The 22485-nt window shown below is 42.6% G+C and overlaps 1 protein-coding gene across 2 annotated transcripts in view; it reads left to right on the top strand.

The window, feature by feature from the left end:
• The window catches only part of HS1BP3 (HCLS1 binding protein 3), a 50429-nt gene extending 43104 nt beyond the window's left edge, over nucleotides 1-7325 (top strand). For both annotated transcript variants that reach the window (XM_027904414.1, XM_027904415.1), the window contains exon 7: nucleotides 6037-7325. In XM_027904414.1, the coding sequence (XP_027760215.1) occupies nucleotides 6037-6259 (223 nt within the window). In that variant the 3' untranslated portion in view covers nucleotides 6260-7325. The remainder of the gene's footprint in view (nucleotides 1-6036) is intronic.
• Nucleotides 7326-22485: the final 15160 nt, after the last annotated feature.

Genomic DNA, 22485 nt, shown 5'->3' with positions numbered 1-22485 from the left:
CTCAGCACATTCAAGGAACCTCCTGGGTTGCTTATGGCCTGCTGGTTGTCCTTCCAGCATATATTGGGGTGGTTGAAGTCCCCTGTGAGGACCAAGGTTTGTGAACATGATGCTGATGCTGCCTATAGAGGACCTTACCCACTCAGTCTTCCTGGCCAGGTGCCCTGCAGCAGACCCCCCACTGTAATGTCACCTGTCCCTGCCCTTGCTTTCATCCTGCCCCATAAGTTCATAGATGGCTCCTCATCCATCTCCAGGCTGAGCTCCATGCACTCTGGCTGGTCACTGACATAGGGGAGGACAGTCCCTCCTCGTGTCCCCTGCCTGTCCTTCCTAAAGAGCCTGTATCCTTCCATTCCAACGCTCCAGTCATAGGAGCCATCCCACCATGTCTCCATTATGCCAGTGAGATCATAGCCCTGCAGGCATGCGCTCTTCTACTTCATTAATCTGAATCATGCCTGTCTGGTGTGATGGATCAGGTTTTTGTGGAAAACCAATGCTAGAATTGATCCTGTGAATGTTGCAGCAGCTCTGTGGGCCCACAGAATTGCATAAATTATTGCACATCCTAGCCTGAAATAATTATCGCAGTTGTCTGAGCAGCTTTTTAGGAGAGATTTAATTAGCTTCACCTTTGATAATGAATAGGGAGCTGAGATGGAAGGAAGCAGCTGTCAGCACAACATTTGTCTTTTTCCAGTGCTTAAAAAAGTGTCAGCAGCAGGTTCCCAGTTCTGCTGCCCTGAGATGGCAGACCTGGTGTATTCTTTCTTAGGATTACACTGACGACCCTTTCAGGAGCATTACAGTGTTAGAGGCTGAAGCTGTTTATGAAACCACATCCTAACACTGCTCATTCCTAACCGTTCAGTCCATACAAACCCTGAAGTTATCTCAGTTGATTAGAACATAGTGTTAATAATGCCAAGGTCATGGGCTTGATTTCCACGTGGGCCATTGACTGAAGAGTTGGACTCAGTGGTCCTTATGGGTCCCTTCCAACTCAGAAGATTCTATGATTCTGTGACTAGAGGTTTGTCAGCTTCAGGTTTTCCAAGGAGCTGTTGCCACCCCTGAGACAGACAAAGTTTGTGTGGTCATCTTTGAGCAGGCATTAGCAGATGCTGAATTCAGAGAACAACACTTAAATCTTCAGTCTAGCCAGAAGTCATGTGGGGCACCATCTCCAGCACCAATGCTTTTCCTTGTCCTGGGGGTATGAGAACAGCACCATAGTTGGAAAAAGAGCTTTGAGAAACTCCAGAAGGTTTTAATGTAAATCCTTTGGGCAGAGGGTTGTTTGGTCAGTGAGCAAGTGGTAGAGGAGGTTGGAGTAACTGAGTCAGAAATTTCCTGACCACTCCAGGGCTGTTTCTCTTGCTTGCTGTGACCTAACTGTGGGGAAAGGTCTTTGATTTGGCTGCAGTAGGTTACAGTAAACAAATAACATTCTTCTGTGATGGTTTTCAAGTGTTTATTTTTTTCATTTAATTCTTCATGTGATGTATAGGGATGCTACAGGCACCGGAACAGCTATAAAATAAACTTGGCAAACAGAATAAAAAGGCTTTTGCCAGACAGGAAACATTAATCCTTGCTTCACCTTGAGGAACATGTATAGGTTGTATAGAATAATGCAGAGAGGTGACCCAAAGTCCTGTCCTCTCCTAGTGTAGCAAGATATGTTTTTGCTGGGCTTGAGACTCACCGCGTTTCGAGGCTCTTACCCCAAGCTGTTTCCATTTTGACAGACATTGTCAGCTCAGGGGGCAAAAGCTGCCTGCTTTCCCATGCCTCAGCTATGCCTTTGCCTAGTGATAAGGGAACCTTCTAGAGAAGCAGGAGACAGAGGTTTGAACTTCTTCAGACTGGAAAAATTGACTTGTCTCATTTCCTGGGTGAGTGATGTAACCAGCAGGCTGTTTTCCTCAGAGAGCTTGTGGGCATATGTGTGTGGGACTTACCTGTGCTAATGAGCCTGTTCTTTGGCTCTTGGCCAGGCAGCATTAGGGCTGCAGCCGTGCTGTTGAGACTCTCTCCAGCTTCAGAACAAGGTGAGTGTATACAGCTGCCTCCTGGGAATGGTCCCTGTCCTGCACCAGCTCTGAGTTGGGCCAGAGAGCTTTTCGGAGGAGGGCTGATCTGTCCCAGACTAAAGCCATGCAAGTGGTTCTTGTAGCATTTCAGCAGTACAAATTCTCACGTTCTAGTGTCCAGACATATTTTCTGGTCCTGGTTAAATTACCACTATGAATTTACCTGTAGTGGATTTCAGGGGAAAGCTGAAGCATGGCCCCCAGTGCTTGGCATTCCTGTGGTTAACTCCAGCCTGCGTGTTTCCCTGGGCCTTGCTAGACATCACACTGTCTCCACTGACCATAGTAGCAGTGATGGTCCAGAGATACTTTGAAGCCTCCTGCCTACTTTTGGGCCCAGGTCTTTATTCTAAAGTTATAGATGTGATATTACACCACTCCCCAAGGCTTCACTAAGGTATCTCTTGTGCATGTAATTAACACCAGACAAAATAAAGATAATAAGATAGGGAAAGATAAAAGTCTGTTCTGCAAGAACTGCTATTAGTTACACAACAGAGCTTCAAGCATGAGTCTTTTGGATACTTTAGCAAATTATGGGAGTCTTTGTCTCTTGCTTTCATTACTGATTCTCCTCATTAGAGCATTCCCAGCAAGCCGAGTTCCCATCATGCTGTACATGCACATAGTCTTTCCTGTCCCAAAGATTTTGTCCAGAGAGACAGGACAGAGTTCAGAGAAGTGACATCTAAAATGTTGATGTTTGGATGGTGGCTGTGTCTGTCTCCAAGTCAGAACTTGTTTACTCTCCTGAAGTCCACGTGCCAGCAGTCATTTTGTAGGGCTTTGTGACAGCCTTTCTTCAGTAAGGGTTTTGATTCCTTTCTGTGTCTGGAAACAAAGAGAATTTGCTCCAATAGAGTCTGTGAATCAGCCCAACAGTATGGCAGGAATTTTAAACAATGTGGCACTGCTTTTCCATTACAGAAAATGAGAAAGACTAATTAAAGAATGATTAATTACACGGATTGTGTGCCTGGTGGTCTATAAAAAGATAGGAATGGGAAGGTTCTTCCTTTAATCTTTTTTCAGAATAGTTGCTTGATTTTTTTTTTTTCCTCCTTCTGGCCTGGAGTTAAATATGGTAGTAGTTATGCACTGTAACAACTCATTTGCTTCTCAAGAAATAGTAGTCCTTGTTTCATTCTCTGCCTAAGGCATTTTGCATTTTACCTCTTTAGTTTTGCAAAGACAGTCGTGTCTCATGATCAAACAGCAGTGGATCAAACAGTTTGCCTGCCACTGCAGCACTGAAAAGCAGGTTTTGAGACAAAGACCACATATTATCTGTGTTCTCTGTAAGAGACTTCTGTCTAAACCAAGTCTTGAAAAAATCCAGGACAAATAAAGGAAATTACATGAACAGATTCCAGACTTTGAAAAATCATCCCCTGCAGAATCTTTGGCTTAAAAGCACTGTACCAACCCATCTGCCCCTAAAAACCCCAACAACCTACTAGACTGGACCTTTTGAGGGTATTTTTTGGCTTGCTGAGTGGTTTTGTTGCTGTGGTTAGAACAGAAATTAGTACAGAACCACACAGAAGTAGAGAATTCAGGAATCTGTACCATCTGATCAAGTAATGAGCTGGATTTACTGCTCCTTCTGGGCAGTGCACCTACTTCAAAATCATGCTTCCTCCGTAGGGTCTGTATGTATATTGTGTATTGTTCTCTGGTTATTATGGTTTCTGTTATTTGTGACCAGAACTTTATGACATGGACACTGATTCATTCAGTATTTGTTTATGCCAGGAAAGGAAGAATCAGATCAGCTAAAGCAAGTGAGACTTCAGAAATACCAGCCCTAACATGTCTTGTTTATTACAGACCAAAGAGAACAAGAACATGTCTTGGCAATGTGATCACAGGTGTGATATCTCTGGGATGTCAGAGTTTGCAGCAAACAGAAAGGCCTGGTCTTAAATTAAATTAATTTCTTCTGTGTAGATGAGAAATTCATAAATACATAGAGTGTGTTTTGTAAGTTAAGTGGGATGCGTCGCCCACAGGGAATCATGAAAACTAAAAGACATCAGAAATCTTATCTAAATAAAGGAAAATATAATCTCCAGAATTATTTGGAGGATGAAATTTGAGGAGCTGCCTGCTGGAATACCATAGGTAGAGTTCAAGGTGCAGAGCTCTGGGGCAGTGGACTGCTCTGTCCATCAATTGGTCTGTTTAGATATTTCCCAGTTTTAGGTATCAGTGTTCAGGCAATTGATTTTAATAGAGCAGCCTTGGTTAAAACTGATTCTTTTTAGATTCCTTTTGGGAGTCACAGAAAGATCTGCCTGACTTCAGGAATAGTTTTACCTTAAAGGACTCTGTCTTTACAGCAGAAAATTTAGGCCGATCCATGTTGACTTTATGGCCAATTCATGGTGAGTTTAGTTTGTCTCACCCTGAACAGTACAGCTGTAAGTTCCTCACAGCTTTTAATGAGAGTCAACACACAAAAGAAACCCTTGAAATCATGCAGTTTGTCTTAGTAATAGTGAAATCCTTAGCTGAGGGGGTTGGAACTCTTGAAGTACCTGTGGTTTTTACATTCAAACAATATACACTGGAGATGGAGGAGTAAAGTGTCTCTGTGAGGTTGCTTCTTCTGTTGATTGTGTTCCCCATGGTCCTGGACAGTTGCCCTCATCAATTGCTTCCCAAATTATGGAAAACCTCAGCTTTGTCTAAACTGTCTGCAGAAAGCCCTACCACTTGTTCTGCCATGTGACAGAGGCATTTACAGTATTTCCCACAAGGCTGGGAATAAAGAGACAAAGGAAGGAATCACTGTCCCATTTAGTCAGCAGAAGTTATCCCAGTGGTTTCACAGGGATATGGGTAACACCTCCCCTAAGATGACCTCATTGCCTGGTAGTAAGGAAGACATTAACTGGATATCAGGAAAAGGTTCTTCACCTAGAGGGTTGTTGAGCACTGGAACAGGCTCCCCAGGGCAGTGATCACAGCCCCAAACCTCACAGAGTTCAAGAAGCATTTTGGACAATGCTCTCAGGCACATGGTGTGACTACTGGGTTGTCCTGTGCAGGGCCAGGAATTGGACTCAATGATCCTTGTGGGTCCCTTCCAGCTCAGGATATTCTATGATTCTATGATTCTAATTACAAAAGGCAAATGAGTGGAAGAACCAAAAAATACCTGACATGAAATCCTTCTTTTCCTTTCCTCCACATATTCACTTTCCAAAGGCAAACAGCCCTTGGAGTTACAAGACAGTCTGCTATAGGGGCTCTCTCAAAATCTTTAACAGCTCATGTGGGAACAGAGTTGGGCATGCACAGCCTGCTGCATCTCTGATAAGGTCAAACAATGGAGGTAGAAAATATCCTGAACTGTTTGAAGTGCTCTGGGTAATTTCACTAGAAAATAAAGGGAAATTAACACCAAAAAAAAAAAAAAGTTATTGTATATGGTCACAGACTGCAAAGTTTCTTCAGTTTCCTGGAAGCAAATTTGAACACAGTATTTTTAAATCCACTAGTGTTTCCAGTTTCTCATGACTGAGCATGGGGATGCTCAGTCTTAGTTTTGGGTGGTGTGGATGAAGAGGAAGCAGAGCTGAATGTGAAATATTTTAGTTTCCCATGAAAATGTATGGGAAGCAAATCATCTTGTCACAAATTAAAAGCATTTGTTTCCCAAACTAAAATAAAGTTCTTTTTCATTTGATAATTGTAAATTGCTTTTAATTTAGACATTTGAAAACATGCTTCAAAATTAATTAACTTGTACAATGAACTGAGAAGCCACATTATAACAAGAGTTCTTATGGAAAGTTCTGTGGAAAGAGAAATTCATCAAAGTAAATTCTTTCCTGCAGAAAGATATATTTTGAAAGATTGCATTTTCTTCCAAAACAAAAAGCAATTCAAAAATTCCCAAGATTTTAGTGATATTTTCTTTTCATTCCAGAGTTGCAGATGATCTTGAGAAACTCTTGCAAGTTACCTCCAAACCAAAACCTAAGGTACCACCGAAACCACCGCTGCCTCAGAAGCCAGCAGTTGCCCCCAGGAGCACTAATTCATCTTCATCAGCAAAGCCAGATGAAAGCAGGATTCAGACAATGAATGAAGTGGACATTCTCCAGTATATCCAGGAAAATATGAACAACGAAGATACCAGTCTTTTTTGAACATAGGTATTTGTAAAATGTAATGATGACTTCTTGGCCCCAACTCCTGGTGAGCTCGAGTGACAGAAGGAAAAATTGACCAGGTGCTTTTACTGTCGCAGTGCTCATTTTTGTGCCAGGACATAGGGAGGAGAAAGTTTGAGTAGAACAACCTCAGCATGAGGTTTTCAAAACAGTGCAACCATAGTATAATGTTGCCTTAGTTTTTCAGGGGTTTGCTGGCAATGTGGATGAGGAAGTAGCACTACAGATTGTCTACTGCTGTTTTAGTATCAACATATTACAGTTTTGTCCAGTTGATTGAAAATGGTAAGGATGTTGTACACATGGCAACTGTGAATAATGTCCAGCAAATGGTCTGAACAGGATAGGATGCTCTTTCTGTCATTTTTAGACAGTGTATTTCGGCTCACTGGAAAGGCCATTTTCCTTTTCTCCAGTGCATTTTTGTAGCAGCCTTTTCCTTCTTGACTGGTGTTTCAGTAGTTTACAAGAGGAACTGTTGAGTATAGGTAGTAGTTCCTCAGTATTTCAGAGAAGCACTGAAATCCCAGCTAAGCCTGACTACCTGCTGCCTTAGTTGCTGCACAAATGCCACCTTGTAAGAGAACTCTGGGCCTGCAAACACTAGACTATGCATCTCTGACTCCTGGGTAGAACTGCAAATGACTGAAGATGGGTAAGAGCACAGCTCCAGACATATACAGAGTTGCAGTACGTGGGATGTTTGGATGCTGTAGGACTCTTGTGAACTCCAGATTCACAAGGGCTAATTTCTTCCAACCAAGTCTTCCTGGGCTTACACTGTAGTTTAGCGGAGAGACAGAGATTTCTCCAGGAAGTGATTCAGTGCAGGTGTCTTAATGGAAGAACTCTGACTTGCTCTCTGGAGTCACTCTTTCTCTCCTATTCCTTCAGTTTACCCAGAACTTAAAAAAACAGCCATGGTGGTTAATTCTACTATGGTAAAATGAGTTTTTGTGATAAAACAACAGTCTGTTTCTTACTATGCAATGATTAAAAAGAGGGAAGACAAACTTGGGATTATCCAGAGGAAAAACAATAAGAAGAGAATATACTGGAGAACTTTTAATCTGCAGGAAAAGAAAACCATGGTAGAATAGGCATTCCAGACAACCCTTCTTCTTGCCTGGCTCAGGCACTCTGGTTGAACATACTGTATTTGCATCTAATGTGGGTTGATATCTGCTGTCATGCAGAAAGAGATTCCTGAACTCACTCCACATGTGGTCTAGCCAGAGGTAAAGACCAGCTTTCCAGAGGGAAAATTTTAATATATTTAAGCCATATCACTAATATTTGCCTTTCTAATATAGAGCAGAATGAATAGAAAGCATTATATATATTTTTAATAATGAAATTATTTCTATTAGTATTTTGTTTTTAAGCAATAGAAAATATTATAAAGGTATTTTGGTTTGATGGGACAGTTAAAATATAACCATTGGCTCTTGTCTATGCCTATTATGTTTTACTGTAATAAAGCATTTTGGTAACCCACAGGGGTTATTGTTGTTTTCTTGGTTGTACATTAACAACAAATCAGAGTTAAAGGATGGATTCCATTTAACCCATGAGGAGTGTTACATGGTGTTAAAGTGTCAGTAGGTATGAAATCAAGAGTGTAGCTGCACTCATATTTCCTTTGAGAGTACTTAAAGGTAGAATTATATATGGGCAAAGGTAGTACCTGATCCTGTCTGTTCCCACAGTGTCCTGGTGCAATTAGGAATCCTGTTTATCCTAGCCTGCAAAAGGGGAACAGAAGCAGTGGAGAGAAAATAAATGACTTGCCAGAGAGCAGGCAGGGAGCAGCAGGCAGGAGAAATTAATTCAGGGCAGCCTTCCTGTTGCAGTACCTGCTGTCATGAACAGCCACTGTTTATTTAACTGAGGGCTGAGGAATCATCATCTCCATTTTATTTGGCACTATGTGGGGACACTGCTTGCATTCCTGTATTTTTGGCCTACAGCCCATCACGTAGCCTGAACACTGCTAAAACCACCAAACAGCAGGCCATTAATGATCAGTGGACCTGCGTGCAGATCTTCAACCTCTGTGGGGGATCAACAAGGGAAAAGGATTAAGATTTCTTGAAGTGCATTGGAGAAATCAGTGAAGAACAGAGCTGGCAGCATCCTGGGAGACCAGTTTGTCCACGATCCTGTCCTGAGTGGGAACATCTGTCCTATGTCCTGCTGGTGGCAGGTCTTACTGGCCAGGATAGTGTGTTTCTGATGTGAGGCCACAACTGGAAGAATAGGCAGGTGCCAGAGCAGGACATAGTGGCTGAGCATGGTTAGACTGGAGGGATACCTGAACATGGGCACTGAATTATTCCTGCAGTGGCAGTAATTGTGCTGGTACTATCTTTCATAGACATTTTTTTAACCTGCCCTTAAAAGTTTGCCTGTCTGGGGAGCAGCACTGGAGATGTCATAACCTCCCTGGGTGTGCCATTACAGTGCTTTGCCAGCCTGTTAAAAATGGTGTGCTACTGTTTGACGTAACTGTTCCTTCCTGTAGCTAATCTTGTTACCTCTAATTCTCATAGCCACAGAAACAGAGAAAAGTATATTCCTTTCAGTCTCTTTTCCAGACTGAACAATTCTGCCCAGTGAGGGTGGCAGCCAGACAGGTCAGGACACCACTGTGGTACCAGCTTCTCATGACCTGATGTTCCCTGGATGAATATTGTCCTCTTGCACTGGATTTCTCCCCTGTTTTTTGAAGAGTTATTACATATCCACATACCAGTTTACCAGGGGCAGTAAGGGATGCCAGAATCCCACACACTGTCATTAAAACTGCTCAGTGCAGTGACACAATGCACAGCCTTTGTTCCAGCTGGGACTGTTTTTCTTTCACTGTTTCACTCAGAGCAATGCCCTCTGTCTGCCTTCCACCACCTCTAAAGCTCCACTCTGAAACGGCTCCTGCTTTTGCAGAGCAGTGGGAGGGTATTTTATATTACTCTCATAATCGTAGGAACATTCCTGGTAATACTGATGTAACAGCATTACAGTTGTATCCATTCTAAATGACCAAGGAATACTTTGCCACCAGGGTCTCCCTAAAATTGTCAAATTACCTAAGCACAGGGGAGGAAGAGCTGTTAATTGTTTCCTGTGCTAAATTTTTAAGATCATTTTAAGGTCAAAGTTGTGCTCCCAAAAATCCATCATTTCTGTCAGGGAACTAATATAAAAGGATCCTTCATAAACCCTGGTGTTACACATTTGTTTTACAATGCAAATGTCTAGGTGCAGTAATATTTGTGAGCACTTAGAGGTGAGTTACAGTCCTTGAATAAATTATATATAATGAATCATTATACAAGAGAAGAATGTCAGACAAATGTAGCCCAGAGAAATTGAACATATTATTTGAAATGTCATAGGGAAGTCATACAACATACTTTGCATCCTACCAGACTAGAACTTTCTTTTTTTCTTTCTTTCATATATCACTTCAAGTAACAGCTATTTGATTAGCCTGCTCTTGACAACTCTTGAAATTCAATTATGGACTCTAATGTAGTTCTTGGCTGACAGGCATCACCTTCTAACATTAGTAATACAGCTCATCAGAAGATTTGAAAAGATGGGGGTTTTAGTGATTAGCACTCATAAGAGGTATCTCTATTGCTTTACAAGCAGCTTCTTGTTTTGCATAACCTTCTGCGTGCTATGTGGTACAGCACTAATTGACAAATAACACTGTATACTTCATTATTCAGGTCACAGTTAAACAAATTACTTCACCAAGCTGACTATTTCACAGATGGCTTGTGGGTCATCTGCTCAGGTCTGTTCAGTTGCTGAATTTTTAGGAAAGCTAATTCCCACATAGCACCTAAGGCCTGGTTCTGTCAATGACAATTTGAGTTGAGTCTAAAAAAAAATTATATTAATTGAAACTGATATTTCTGCTAAATTTTGCCCAGATGTTAGCTTCTGCAAAGAAGCTGAGTTTGCTACAGCAGAATACATAAATCAGCCTGTGATTTAAGGTCATGAAAAGCCAGCACACCCATGGCATTACCTACTGTGGATAGGCAAATCTTGAGGTTTTTAGATTTAATATAGAGTACCAGAAAGCAAGGATATTTCACTTAAAAATGTGACTGTCAGTAATGTCAGCAAGGATTCTTGAATCTGTGTGTGTATGCATCAACCATGTTTCATATTGATCAATGTGATCACACATTTGTGACAGTTTAAACCTTTGTAAGTCAAGAGTAGAGAAGGCTTTCACTGTGAGTTTTTGTCTATATTCTTCTTATATCTATATTCTAACATTTCATCTCAACATGAACAACAGGACTGAAAAAAGTCCCTCAGCTGCTTTCTGTATTGCACCCACTCCTTCCCTGATTCATCTTTAAACCCTTCTGACCCAATTTTTTCAGGCGTCACCGTATCACTGATCATCTTTTATGGCCTCCTGCATACTGGTATTTCATGTCATGCATTGAACCTAATGAAGAATTCAGGTGATGGGAAAATCATGTGCGCTGCTTTGAGTTAAAATACTTGCAGTGAAAGGTAGTAAATTAAATTAATAGTCAAATTAAGTGCTGCTGTGGGAGTTCAGAAGTCAGTGAAGCTGCTTAAAGGATTGATTAGTCATAGATATTTAGGGACTAAGTTTTATTCATACCAAGATGTTATGGATACTTAATATTTATACAGATTGAAGGTTAGACTCATGGAAGAGAAATCAATCAGTGGTTATGCCACTTACAGCTTGGAAAGTGCTTGAGCTACAAGTTGCTGGGAACAAGGAGAATACTCAGCAAGTAAGTATTATGATATTTCTCTATAGTGATCTGCTTTGGGCTGTTGTGAGGAATTCTGTTCTGGGCTAACCCAAAGCTCACACCAAATGAGTCACTCAGGGAGAATTTGGTGACTGAAAGAACAGAACATCAATGCTTTATCGTCCTGCTTTCCAGCATCCTTCATAAGATCCTTGTAACAACAGAGCCGTTTCTCCTATTTACTCAGGAGAGATTCGTGACGTCAGTGGAAATTTTGATTTGCAATATATACCTTTTTCAAAAGTCACTTTTGACATGTAGTGAGCAGTAAAAGTCCTGATGATATTAGAGGGAGATTTCAACCTTTCTTGCATGCTCTTCCAGATCCAGATCCTCTGCTCTGAGACCCCACCTGGAATACAGCTTACAGTTGTGGTGTCCCCAACATAAGGAGGACACGGAACAAGTCCAGAGTAGGCCATGAAGTTGATAAGGGGACTAGAGCACCTCCCCTATGAAGACAGGCTGAGAAAGTTGGGGCTGATCAACCTGAAGAAGAGAAGGTTGCGTGAAGACCTCATAGCAACATTCCAGTATGTGAAGGAGGCCGACAAGGAAGCCAGAAAGGGGCTCGAGCTGTGGTGACGGGACAAGGGGAAATGGCTTCAAACTGAAAGAGAGTAGGTTGAGATTAGATATTAGGAAGAAATTCTTTACTGTGCAGGTGGTGAGGCACTGGAACAGGTTACTCAGGGAAGCTATGGATGCCCTATCCCTGGCAGTGTTCAAGGCTTTGAGCAACCTGGTCTAGTGGGAGGTGTCTCCGCCCATAGCAGGAGGGCTGGGACTAGGTGATTTTTAGGGTCCCTTCCAAACTTAACTATTGTATGACTCTGTGATCCCACCCTGAATGATAAGGTTAGTAGATACTACAAATTGCCTAGGATGTCCGATGCCGGAGATTTACTAAAGGTAACCAGACAACAAATGGCACCATCACAACACCCAGCAAATTGCAGTGGAATAACCCCTAAACAGACCAGCTGATGCTATGTCATGATCTTTTTCAGCGAGGTGCTGAGGAACCTGAGTTTGAAGTTATCACCAAACACAGAAAGACCTAACACCCACTGGCCCTTGCTGCATTAACAGGCACCATCATTTGTTACCCAGATATATTGTTTTTATTAACCAGTACTGAGGCATCAGATTTGGAGGTCTGGAGCTGTTAAAGCTGTGGGGAAGCACTGTGGTCAGTGTGGCCTCTCAGTGGGGGCCTTCCAGTCACCCTGAAAAATCACAACCATGTATGAAAACCATCATTTTGTTGGGTTTTGGTAAAAAAAAGGTACAAACCACTCTCTCCTTGAACTCATTAACTACACTCAGAATGCTCTATAGCTCTTTTCTGCCAAGGGCAATGTTTCTGTGCCATTGATGTCATGGAAGCGTTGCTTCCTGTGGCTGCTGGGAGGATCATGCAGTCAATCCAAGCTGTCAGAATCCCATGCAGATCAGTAGAAGCCTAGTGATGCTGATGCTGGAGAGAGAAGGCAAAGGAATAGGATGTGGCACCACTGTCAGGAGTGATCAACTTGGAGAGCACCACTGAGAAACAGGAGCGACAGGACAGAATGAAAGAAGGCATCTGCCTGATTTATACACACAGCTCCAGAGCCTTTCACTTCCCCTGAAATATTACAGCTGTGGGGCTGAAATCAACAATTGATTTAGTGGTTCTTTGGCGAGAGGAGCTCCATGGGTTTTCAGATGAACATATAAGCAAACAAAATAAAATTACAAAATTCCTGGGGCATTTACTGAGCAGTTTTCTTACTTCTCTCCTAATTTATCTGCTTTTTTAAGTTCACCCAGCGAATTTGTGCCAGAGATCACAAAATTCCCAGATTACTTTGTTGGCAATAATAATTTAAGGACACTGATTTTACTCCAGAAGAAATAGTCCATTTGGTAATGTCTGGGGATGTTAACAAGTTCTTACTGTGAATAAAATCAATCATTTCTTTACCTTGAATGCTGAGAATCAAAGCTACCTAGTGCTTCCCTCCTGCCTTAGGCAATCAAATCTGCAGTCTACTATGATTTGTTTTCCTGCGTATGCCCTCGCCTGTCTTGACCTTTCATAGCTTACATATTTAATCTTGTGTACAGTCCCCAAAAGGAATTTTTTTTTCAAGAACTGCTGTCTAATTATAGTTGCAATGCCTTACCCCAAAAAACCCAAACCAAAACAAAACGAAAAACCAAACCAAAACAAAACAAAATAAAACAAAACAAAAAAAAAACACCAAAAACAACAGCAAAGAAACCCCATAAACCCTAATTTACATTGAATGATGGAGAAAATTCTCCTTTTTCATGAGGAATGATAAAAGAAACCTGAGGCTGTCTTCATCAGTGGTTTAGTTTAGTAGAAGGGAGCATTTTCTTAGCACATCTGGCTGGCTAAACTTAACATACTCGAGTTCCCATCACAGAGCTTCCATTAGCAAAGAAGACAGTGGGACCCAGAGGACCCACCCAGAAGTAGAAATAACTTTGTGTAATATGTAAATGTGGGCAGTGGGTCCTCACCACCACTTGGCACATCCTCTCCTGTTGTGCTGCTGCTCTTGCTGATGCCATCAGGGCATGTTTGGTGCTCAATTGAGCCCCAAATCATGCTGACCTCAGCCAGTTTCCTTCCACCTTTGCAATAAGGGATTGTACTGAGAAAACAGATGGAGAGAAAGGGCAAAATCATGGGAAGGTTCAGGTGTTCCCTGGTGAGCAGGTGCTGGAATGGGTTTCACAATACCCAGCAAGGTCCCCTTCCTCTAACAGCTTGGCCTCTGCTCATCTGTCTCTGCCCTCCAGGCTGTTCATGAGTTTTGTATTAAGCAAACTAAAGGAAAAAAACTGTATTGTGTGGGGATGGCAGGAGTGAAAACAAACTCCCACACCTACTCCCAAGTAGATGTCCTACTTGCTATAAAATCCCTGTTTCTTCTTTTAGGAAACCTGTTTCTTTCCAGTTTTGGCTGGGCGCTGTCTTGATTCATATTTCCTGGAGAAATAGGAAATGGAGGTTCAAAAGTCCCTATGGCTGCAAAAGGCTGACATTTCTCCCCTCCTGGGTGAGTACTTTGGGCAGTGCACCAGGGAAAAAAGTTAAAAGAAATAAAAACTTCCTTAAGTAACAAGACAGGAGACTCAGTCCCAAGTCTGGCTCAAAAAGTAGTCCCTGGGGGTCTCTATGAGATGCTGTCGCTTTCTTCTGTTTCCAGTTGGCACCCCAAAGCCAGCCTGGATGGGATGTCAGGGGGTCGGGGTGGCTCTGCCCAGAGGTGTGCTTTTGGCTAAGACTGACAAGCAAAGGCTGTCCTGAATAGTGTTGCACTTGCTAGATATATCATCTCCAGTCTGGTATTTGCAAGTTTGTGCATGACAGCTGCCTCTGCAGAGTGGCCATGAGCTGGCCCATTTCCGTTTGTGCAGTAATTAGCAGATTGACTGCCTTCCCCTTCAAAGTACTGGCCTGCAGTGGCTCATCCTGTAATTACTGTGGATGAAATCTGTAGTGTCTTCATTTACCACAGCTTTTTTTCCATTTCTGTTTCCCTTTTTTTTTAATCTTTTATTTTTATTTTATTTTTTTAATTATTATTTTTCTTTTTCCAACTTGGCCTGCAGATTTACCACCTCTGTAAAAGAAAATCATGGTGTTTCTATGGTTCAGCCATATGATAAGAAGAAAAAGAGAAAAACTGAGAGTTTAGTGGGAAAACGAAAAAGTTTTCCTTGAGCTGTGTTTGAATAACGAATTGCATTTAATTCTTCCAGAGATCCACACAGGGATTTTCACAGGACAGCAGTAAGAGATCCAGTAAGAAATCCTGGGATAGTAGCTATCACTGTAGTCTGCTGTCTTGCCTTGCTGTGAAGACTGTGCTGTTTGACAGGGACATTTCAGAAGGTGCTGGGTAAGGGTGACCAAAGGGTGACAGAGGGAGTACAGCACCGTGTTCCTGCCTGGGGGATGGACTGCCCCCCTTTTCTTTCCTGTGGCTATTTTAATAACAGCCATTTCATGAAAACAACATTCAGTTATTTTAGACACTTCAGTAGAGACTGGGATTTAAGACTTTGGAGTCATTTATAGGCTCCGTGTTTCTCTCTGTCTGATAATGTGTATGTATATAGTACATATGAGAACATGGAAAAATCAGAAAGGTTCATTAATCTTCCCACAGTTAAAGAGGGACTTGTAGCAGAGCCAGCAGAAGTTTTGTCTGGTTTCCTATCTTGGCCATGAACCTCAAGACTGAGCTAAAAATATAAACTAAACAATCTTTTGGATAAGGGATTTTCTGATTTGTTTTCGCATTTTTGTCATGTGCATAAGGATGACCTGAAATATTCTTTCTCTGCAAAATTTTTTCCTGCTTTTTCTGCTTTGTGAGAAATTCATGAAGATGCTTTGGCTGCTGGACAGCCAGTAAGATGGTGACTTTACAACAGATGAAAGGGAGGGAAATCAATCTGTTTTGGTATTACAAGTTTTAATTTCTTTTCCAGTTGAATTCCTGTTTCATTTTAAAATGACATACAATATTTGAACAATATTTGAGAGAAAAACAATGTTTGTTAGGATTGCTAATGAGTTTTCCCACTACTAAGGGTGTGAGAATATGGGTTTCCTCCTATTTTTTCCTGATAAAATATAAGAAGGAAATGACTGACTTTTAAAAATAAAAGAGGAAAGGCTTAAGTGTTTTCTTTATTATGTCAACAAAATAGGCCCAAATTGAAATTCCTTCAAAAATCACCTTTCTCTTCCCCTTCAGTCTCCAGTCACCGTTCAGTCACTACAGACTGCTCAGAATTGGAGTGAATAAAGCATTTACAGATTTGTGTCAGAACACTGTGAGACAAAACTTTTTAGAGAACCTTTTTTTTTTAAATCATAGTAAACTTGTCACAGCAAAAGCCACAGATGCCTTGAGATGCATAAACACTGGAAAACTGCCTGTGTGGCTTTCCCCAGGATTAAGCTCTAGGACTATAGATTTTGTGGTTTCCTAGAAAAATAGGTAGGGCATATAAATATGGGAGAGCCCCCCCCCCCTTTTTTTTTTTTTTTTTGAGGTTTTGCAGTTTCCCAGGCTGCTCTTTGAATAAAACAGAGAAAGGCTGCTGCCCCTCCAGCACAGGCAGGGGTGTAGCCATGCCTGAAATGGAAATGGCTGAGCGGAGTGTTCTGCTGTAGCCTGAAAGCACCACACTGACGACAGCCCTGCTCCCTAGAAACACAGTTATGGAAATTCTCGCAGCGTGAGGAAACGCTGACTAACGAGCCGTTGCGTAGGAGTGTGACTGTGCATTTCTCTAAAAGGGAAAGCAAGGGCAGGGACTCAACCCAGAAGCTTTCGGGTCACTGATGACAGCAGGTTTTTCTGCCATCACTGCACCTTGTTACGTGTGTGTGGGACAGGGCACTTACAGGCAGAGTGAGAAGTGAGATTTTGGAGTATAAATAAAAGCGTAGTTTCCTGGGATCTGAGTTGTTTCTAATCATTGGAGACTTCCTGCTGTTCTTGCCCTATTGATTACACGTCGCAAATGAGACAGTAATCCCATTTGGCACCTGGTTAAACCAATAAAAACATGATGGTTATTAGTATTAAGTGGCAAGTTATTCCTGCTGCAAATAAATATGTCTAGCCATTTCCTTTATGTTTCTATTTCCTGTTTAAACTTTTCCAGGTTTTACTTGTACAGGATAACATTTCACATGCTCCATTATTTGGCTCCTGCAGAGATGCTAAGAAAGTTTTACCTCAAACAGTTCAGTACTCTTTGGATGAAGAAGCTGTAGAAAGTTCTTTTAGTCTGTATATTTTTTCTCACTGTGTGGATGAGAAGGCTTTATGATCTCATGTCTTGAAAGAAGGGTTTGGGAATCACTTGAATTTCAAGAGTTGTGCCTTTTGGTTTATTAATTAGAAGCAGACAAATAAAACCTAAACTTTCCCAAATTTATCTGTAGGATAAAAGGAAAAAAAAAAGAAAAAAAATTATTTTTTTTTAAGTGTATACTGGACATATCTCTCCTCCAAAAGCCCAGTGCAGGAGGAGGCTGAGCAAGACTTGCCTTACAAGCCAATCTCTCGACCGCCAGTGTCCCGCTCTGGAAGAACTGTGGCACCTGGCAAGTGATCAGCCTGAAGCTGGGGACAAGGAAGACTTTTGGGGGTCAGCAGCTGCAGGCCAAGCAGATATTGGACATCTGAGCTTAGGCAAAGGACCAAACCTCAAGGATGGTGTATCCTATCCCAGAGCTGGCAGCTGAGAACCCTTTTATAGTCAGTGAAACAACTGGTGTTTCCAGGTTGCTTCATCTGACCTTCAGCTAACCTGGGGTGAGGTGACATGCCCTCTGGAAGTGCCTGCTTTCCTCTAAAGGGACCCTGGCCGGCTCGCTCAGCTGCAGGCTGTAAGTGTCTAAACTTAGCTGAAAGGGATCCTGCCCCAGGAGCCCTTCTCCCCAAAAGTCATGCTGGGTCTCCTCAGAGCTGTAAGTGGAGGAGGGAGGAGCTGCTGCCACCCACCAGCTGCCGGGAGGCTATTCCAGGCTGGGACCCGCCGGCTGGAGTCGTGCCATGAGCGTTATTTTGGCCTTGTTTCTGGACATGTGCTCTGGGTCATTTGTTAACAGACGAGGCAGCCAAGACAGGCACTGGCAGCGGGTACGTGAGGCAGTTCATGTCAGCCACTCCTGGGAACGTGGAGACAGGGTGGCTTGTCCCACGTGGGACTTGTCTCCTGTCAAGCCATGACGGGCCACCTTCCGTGGGTAAACAGAGGTCTGTCCCTCTCTGCCATGGGCTGGCCTCGTGGCAAAAGTGCATTTTCACATGGAAGCTTTAAAAAAATCGATCCGTACGTGCTAATCCTGAGAGAAGTGTAGCTGGAAGTGTTGTGGTGGTGGGTCTCTTTGCAGGGAAATAAGAAGGTTTCAGAAGCCATCTCAATTTCAAATCACTGCACAAAGGCAGAATCTCAAACAGATTGACAAAACCTTCTAAGAAAAACTGTACAAGAAAGAACCAGAAACAATCAAAGTAGGTTTTCATTTGGAGTATCAACTTTTCCCCTAAAACTATAAAATTATAATTTAATTTTAAATTTGAACCATGAGATATGTGGATGTCTATGACATCCACAGCTTTTTAAAATAAAATTAAAATTCTGAAAACCAGAAGTTCATTCAGAAAGACAGTGCCCTATTTCAATAGGAGTTCAATTTTTGGTGTTAAAAATGAATTTTTTTTTCCTGCCCCACTACAGACCTCAGCTGGGCTGTGCCACTGCATCCTTGGAGACTTATGACTGCTAACCTGTGATGGATGTACCCCTTAACCAAACTAGCAGTGGTTTGGTACAGGCTAAAAAGAAGGTGAAGGTCTGAGACACGACTGGGCCAAGGACTTCTCTAATTTCAATCTGTTCTCTGAAAACCCACAAAGAGCAGAGTGACACAGGGAGCACCGATGCATATGAGCTTGGCACACTGATCATGCAATTAACACATGAATAGCCAGTGGCTTTTCCAAGACACATCTATCAAGGAACAAAGAAGATTGTGGGTAAGGAGTCTCATGCATACCTTTCCTGTCACATGCAATTTGACTGTGAGCCAACCACTTTATTCCGTAAATATGACAGCCTAAGGAAACCTTTGGGCTCTCCTGGCCAGGCAGCCTGGCTGCATGGTGGTGATCTCCCCTTGAGCTGGGACACCTCTCAAGGTTAATCCTTAAGGCAGAGAGATGTTTTACCAATGGCAGATCTTCAGTAAGTGACCAGTATAGCACATAACCTTGTAGTATGGTAGCTTTGATTTGTGCCTTGGTTACTTTGCTTTTGTCGTGGTAACTTCAGTTTGTCCCTAGGTAGTTTTAAATAATTGCTTAAATGATTATGCTGTGCAGTAGTAGAGTGAACCTTGCCATCCAACTTTGTTAAGTTGCACTTTAACAGCATCATATTAAAACCACTTACATTTTATGGTGATTCTCTAGGTGATCTAAATCACCCTTTGGGAGGAGAAAGGGAGCCAAGTGACATCTCCTTGAAAATGGCAACTCATATGAAGAGCTGCCTCTCTAAGCAGAAGAGCAGAATGCACTGAGACCTGCTCTCAGCAGAAAAAACAAACAAACAAACAAACAACATTCTCTGGATGTGAAGCCTTTAGATATTTACCCATCAGATGGCAACCAGTCTGTGGGTCAGTAGATTATTGCCCATCATGAAAGTGCTGTGCCAGGGTTGAATCCAAACCCAGGTGTGTTGCCTCTTGGACCATTTTAGCCCAGGCAAGGGGAAAGGGTGTCTGTGTGACTGGGAGTGGAGATGTGATAAGGCAGTGGCGCACAAAGGAGGCACATCCAAGTTGTGCGGTGGAAAGCTCTTGTTGCTCTGCAGTTTTTCAGGCTTGCATGAAGGTGATTGGAAAACCTTTATAGAGGGTTTTCACCTTGCTCTTGTGCACAGTTCATATTTGCTACAAGTTTCTTTCAAACTCAAAGCGAAGAATGTTGTAAAACCCACGGGGAGGGAACACTGGAGGAGAAAAACAACTTCTGGTCTACTGCAATCCATTGAATTAGTGGGGTATTTTGGAAAGCCTGAATGATAAATATTTCAGGAGCAATGAAAGAGAACTGTACCTGCAGCTGACCTGTGGGACGAGACCTTTCCCTGATGTGAACTGAAGCAGTAGGCAGGGAACTTCAAAAGTTCACACTTCATCCAAGGCAAAGCACTCGGGTATATGCACCCCTGTTTCCTTTGCTGGTTCCAGTGGATGCAGATTCAAAGGACTGGGTGTTGTCTTTGTATATGGAATGAGATAGATAATATTTTAATGATTAATCTGCTGTGAACACCAGCACAGTGCCACCATGGGAGAGACAGAGGTGGAAAACAGCAGTGCTCAATTTCTCTATAAAAAGGCTGAACCACTGCTAGCAACAACCCAAGCTGCTTCTCCCCATGGCTTTTAGGACTAGGAAACCATAGGCATTGCTTTGACAGTTTGCTCATCTGTGGCAGCAATCACTAGTTCCTTATTTATTTGCCTGATTTTAGTGACTGCCACTGTCACTACCTGCTTGGGGACAGCCTGCTCATGAACATGGTAATGAGGGAGAAAATTTGCATTATTTCATCTTTTTTGTATGCATAGGAAGAGTGATTGTTCTTCAGGCCATCGAGTGCATGTAAATAAGCATGTCTCCATAATATGGACATGGGGGTATGTATCTGATTTTAGTCCCCCTCTAAGATGAAAGGAAGGATGTATAATTTCACACAAATAAATCCAGCAAATGGGAGAAGTGTTAAGGGAACCTAAAACCTGCAACTGCTTTGGAAAAAAATGTCCATAGATATTTTGATCTTAAAGGGATTACTACCCTAGGGCTTTTGTGTGTCAAGTGATTCTTTGGCATTGCCTTCATGTCATATAGGAAGGATTGGCATTTAATTTAATTGAAGTATTTGGGAGTGTTGAGATATTTCTGATTACAGGGGCTGGGAAAATGCCAGAGTCCATCCCCCCCACCTCCACATGGACAGACACAATACTTGTGTGATCTGTACTGTTACACAATAAAAATGGGAATGACTTGCTGGATATTACTATTGTTCATCTGTTTTTATAGCCAACTTCCATTTTCCCATAGGAACAGCTAACAGTAGAGAGCCTAATAGGTTTCCAATCTTTCCCTGCCCTTCAGAATAAAACTGCTGGGTTTAGAGTTAGGTTAAAAGACTCAGGAAATTGCTTCAATAAGCTGAAATTTCTGTTGATACTGAAACCTTTCAGAAACCTTTGCTGCATTCTGCCAATTTTGTCCCTAATCTAAGTAACTCCTCTACCACAGGGATTTGAAAGAGAAAGGTCAGGCTGAGATGAACATGTTCTCTCCTGAAACTACAAAACCGTCGCCTCCATGTCTGGCCTGGGACCACACATCAGCCTGGAGCTGGGGGAGCGCTGAACAGCCAGGGTGCATCAGCACATCCCTGGGATAGCAAATGCCACTGCTGCCATATCCCGGCACTGGGTGTCCCAGCAGAGGTGCTGGCACTGAGGGTGGCATCACTTAATCACCACCTAATTCGGTGGAGGAGCCATACAGTACAGAAGAGTTTTCTCCTTCAAGACCGCTGCTTCCTGCCACTTTTTCATGGCCATGTTCCTTAGCAGGTCTGGTTACCCTCTGCCAGGAAACATAATTTCAACAATACATTCTCCAGGACTCCCACCTGGGATGGTGAAATCTCAGCCTCCGTTAAGGAAAGCCTGACACAGGACTGTAAGTCTCAGACACGTGCAAAGTACCTCCTGCCATGAGAGGAACAATCTTTCTCAACCGCCAGTGGTGCTGCCTAATCCCTTCTTGTCACAGGCTACTCACATCCTCTCTCTGCTGGCCCAGGACATGCTGAGGTGTTCATTTAAAAGCACCTTACAACCCTACTGGCAGAAGATTCCCTGCAGGACCTCCAGCACTAAGACCGGCTGGCATAGGGGGATCATGTTATTGTAGAAGTGGTCCATGTTACGAGCTGGCTCCCAGACCTGGGGACAGCATCAGGGACAGATGTGTGCCAGAGACCACCAACCACCTCAGCATCTGTGAGAGGCTCAAATATTAAGAGTTAGTGACTCAAACAATCGGCCATTTGCAAAAGCAGCAGGTGCTTTGCTGAGGTCAGGTTTGTATCTCCCAGCCAAGGGGAGGAGGAGAGTTTTTCAGTATGTAATGGTGAAAACTCTGATCTGCCCAGGTGCAGGGGAGATGAACACCCACCACTGGAGGATGATCACGACAAACCAACCTTTTGTTTAGCTACAAGTTGTTTTTTGAGCCAGATAAGGAAGAAGGCCAATAGGAAGCAGATCCCGTGACGTGGAATAATGCTGTTTATCTAGCCAATGTCTTACCTACCAGGAAGGCTCAGGTATAAAACTCCCCTTTTGGGGTGGTATTGGGACATTCACACATAGGCCTGAAGGCATTTATCCCTTCTGATAAGGTAGAATTGGCTCAGCTACTCAGATATGAGGTCTAAGAAGGGGTTATAAAACATCAAAGACCCTCAAAGTGCCCCCAGACTCATTTCTAGGACCTTCCACCAGTGGATGAGTATGATCCACAGTCTTGCATCAGACAGTGCAAAACTCCTACCCAAGGAGAGGTACCTGGGCGTTCCCACCTGGACCTGAATGTATATTAAGCCACTGAACTTTTTGTTTAGGGGGCTTATATATTTTCTTAAATGATATTTTTATATTGTTATATTTCTATCTATAATAACCAAAACAGCCACATATCTCGTTCCATTGCAACCAAGTTGTTCTAAAAT

The sequence above is a fragment of the Empidonax traillii genome, unplaced genomic scaffold (genome assembly GCF_003031625.1).
Source record: "Empidonax traillii isolate 1590-97213 ecotype Southwest subspecies unplaced genomic scaffold, ASM303162v1 scaffold1056:size198982, whole genome shotgun sequence".
Lineage (NCBI taxonomy): Eukaryota > Metazoa > Chordata > Aves > Passeriformes > Tyrannidae > Empidonax > Empidonax traillii.
Note: the sequence above shows the minus strand (reverse complement) of the source record. Positions and strands in the feature narration are given on the sequence as shown.